This window comes from Epinephelus fuscoguttatus, linkage group LG6 (genome assembly GCF_011397635.1).
Source record: "Epinephelus fuscoguttatus linkage group LG6, E.fuscoguttatus.final_Chr_v1".
Taxonomy (NCBI): domain Eukaryota; kingdom Metazoa; phylum Chordata; class Actinopteri; order Perciformes; family Serranidae; genus Epinephelus; species Epinephelus fuscoguttatus.
Window position 1 is genome coordinate 36,553,101 of NC_064757.1, and position 3,150 is coordinate 36,556,250.

Genomic DNA, 3,150 nt, shown 5'->3' on the forward strand with positions numbered 1-3,150 from the left:
TGTGTGATGCTCCAGCAGCTTGTGTAGCCTTGAGTGGCTAGCCCCATGCAGAGATGAGGAGCAGGCTACAGAGGTCTGGTAAGCTCATTTCTTTCCAACTCCACACCATCAGATTTTCCTCTGGAGCCACAAAAGGCTTTAGAAAACTTTGTTTTTTCCACATGCAGTAGTACTGTACTCCCCAGGACCTGTAAACAGACTTTGATCTCTTAAATCGCTGCAGTTCCTCTCAAAGACAAATAGATACAGGGCAGAATAGCGACTTGTTTAATACTGTGGACGAACATGGTACTGCAGCACAAAGTCCTCGACAGCCCAAAAAGCACTCACCCCATAGACTGCAACTATAACAGAGCAGACAGGGAAAATTACTCTTTGTAAGCCATGAAGGTTTAAAAAGGGCTCTATGTGTCACAGTGGGCACTGTCAGCCTGCCACTCTCTGTTAACCCAGTTAATTTTCACTCACCCTGCCTCTCCACCACACCGACCTGCCAGCCTATCACTTGTCCACACATCTCCCACTCCTGTCAGACCACCACACCCACCTCATCAAGCCAACTGCTCTCACCTGTGCCTCATTACCTCCTGCCTGTATAAATACTCCAGCTTCACAGACTCTCCTTTCCAGATTGTTCTGTGTCATTCACATGCAACACTTTCCAGCATTTATTCCCAGACTGCTTCCTTGTTGCCAGCCTATCACCTGTCTGTGACTCTCCTGCTTCTGTGTTCATCTCAGTCTTCGTGTTGTTTGTTGTTTCTTCCTGGTCTCCTGTGTTCCGTTTGGGTTTTCTTTCCCAAGTACTTCCCTGGTCAGTTTTTAGTTTAGTTTTGGGTCTTCTTTCATTAGGACTTTTAGTAACCTGCCTGTGCTGCATGTTTCGAATCAGCTTTATTAAACCTTGCTTTCTGCTAAACCTAAAACCTGCCTGCTGCTCTGCATTTGGATCTTCCCTGAACTGATTTATGCCACTATGTGAAATTCAGAGTGTATGAATTGTCCGGACATGGTTCTCAATATGGAGGTGACTGAGCCAACAGCTAGCAGCTAATGGTGCTAAACTAGGAGGAACTGGACGGTGAGCGCAATGCATCCATGTCAACGCCGTCCTGATGGCAACAGTACTGCCATTCGAGCGCAGTACAAAGCTGCAGCAATGTTCTTGTGTTTCAAATACATGGGCCAGACGTGGCCGTCAAAGAGGCCGGGGGGGTCTGGCACTGTGTAGTTCCTAGAGCACTTCCTCTTTTTGCATTCTTGGTATGGGATGGAAATAAAGTAGCGTTGGTTGAGCACGTCGATCAAAGGTCCGTCGGTGTAAAGCAGAAAGCCCTCCACAATAAGGATGTGAGTCTCCTCCTCTTCCTTATGTTCAGACTTTGGGACGATCTCGGTATCCAGGGTGTTACTGACGCCATGAGACTTCTCGAACTTCACTGGGTTGTCCAACCATGCATAGATCGTACTCATCATGGCGTCCATGTCCAGGGCAGTGATGACATCGTACTGCTTAAAGCCATCTTCACCAACTTCAATCTGATCTTGGGGCTTGAAGAAGTCATCCTGGTGAACCACACAACAGTTGGGCAGGTTCTTGATCAGTCGGTTGGTGAGGGTGGTTTTCCCTCCGTTGGTTACGCCGCCGATGCCGATGATGTACTTCATGATGTCGGTTGGTCAAAGCTCGTGGTGGGAAAAGTCGCTGAGAAGTCAAAACGTCAGTTAACCGGTGTCAGGATCGCGATGATCAGACGGGAAGAAAGCTTAAAAAGAGAAGGTTGCAACAGGAAACGTCAACTACTCGATTCCTCCATGGCACTAGCATGCACAAAAATGCTAACCACAACAAACCACAGTGCTAAGATTACAACACACACAGAGGTAGCGTGGCTTTATTCTGTGCTCAGGATGCCATTATTCCACTACATATTTACATAGCAAACAGTGAATGTCACATACAGAACCTTTAATATTTTTAGAACTTTCCCCAAAGCCTATGCTGAGACATAATCAAAATGTGGGACCGGCAAGTGGGATCAGAGACAGAGATGCTAATTTGCATTTGTTGTGGACCGCACAAAAGAGAAACACTTTTCTGTCATATGGGACTGGGGCTGGCAGCTTTCATTGAAATGAATGAGATGCATGTCGGAGTCCAGTGCCCAGTTCTCATGATACTTGTCAGACGCCAGGGTCTGTTTCAAGAAGCAGGTTCACTGAAGTATCTGAATACATTTTCCGGTTAAAGCTAAAACATCAGCCCATGTTTCAACGACTATATTGCTGATGAGTTTATCGGCCAGTATACAATCCTCTTTGAGTGTCTCGAGCCTGGATTTGGCACGTGCTGCTACAATCTCTGACAGGCGAAGTTCTGCCACATACCTTGCGTTTGGTCCAGTGGCAGCTGCTGGTCTTTCAAACAGGGGAAGCTCACTTTATGTTTACATCTTAAAATTTGTCATATTGTAGCAAGGGGGTAACTTATAAAAGGAACATTTAATTGAAGCCATTGTTCAATCACACTCACGCCATAGAACCACAGCAAAACACACCTCGAAGATTTTCAGATGGGTTTAAACACCCTAACCCTTATTTATAGTGTGTGTGTGTGTGTGTGTGTGTGTGTGTGTGTGTGTGTGTGTGTTGTACAAATGGTGAAAATGAGCTATATAGCTTATGGAAATAAGGAACTCCGGACGGCACTCTGTCAGAAGAATCCACTCACCGATGCCGGTGTGTATTTCCAAAGCGCTGTCAATCACAAAGGGGTTCAGCCTCTTAGACAATTCCTCCAACCATCATGCATACACCGAGGGTCCTCTCCCACCTACCACTCCATTAGGTCCCAGGGAAGCTGAGCCTCCCTGGAAGTGACGATTTTGTCACATTTATCCAATGACCGTCTCGCATTGCTGCATGAAAAAAACCTACTCAGCGCTGTCTCATAGGAATGCTTGGAGGCTCCGCGTCCACCGTGCTGACACGAGAATGTATGACAGGGAGGTCGCGTTTGAAAACTGGTGATAAACAGCTGGCGTTTGGACATCGTAGTCATGATGTTAAACGCATCCTAGCGCACATTTAATGCAGTGTAAATTCATATTTTAATGTAAATTCAATACTGCATATTTGACCATTTCTTCT

The 3,150-nt window shown here is 46.1% G+C and overlaps 1 protein-coding gene across 1 annotated transcript; it reads right to left on the reverse strand.

Annotated features, from left to right (window-relative positions):
• Positions 1 to 1,101: 1,101 nt before the first annotated feature.
• Positions 1,102 to 1,847, reverse strand: LOC125889675 (nicotinamide riboside kinase 2-like). Its single transcript, XM_049577720.1, has one exon. It carries the CDS (start codon positions 1,666 to 1,668, stop codon positions 1,102 to 1,104), a length of 567 nt encoding a protein of 188 aa, XP_049433677.1. The 5' UTR covers positions 1,669 to 1,847.
• Between the last annotated feature and the right edge of the window lie 1,303 nt (positions 1,848 to 3,150).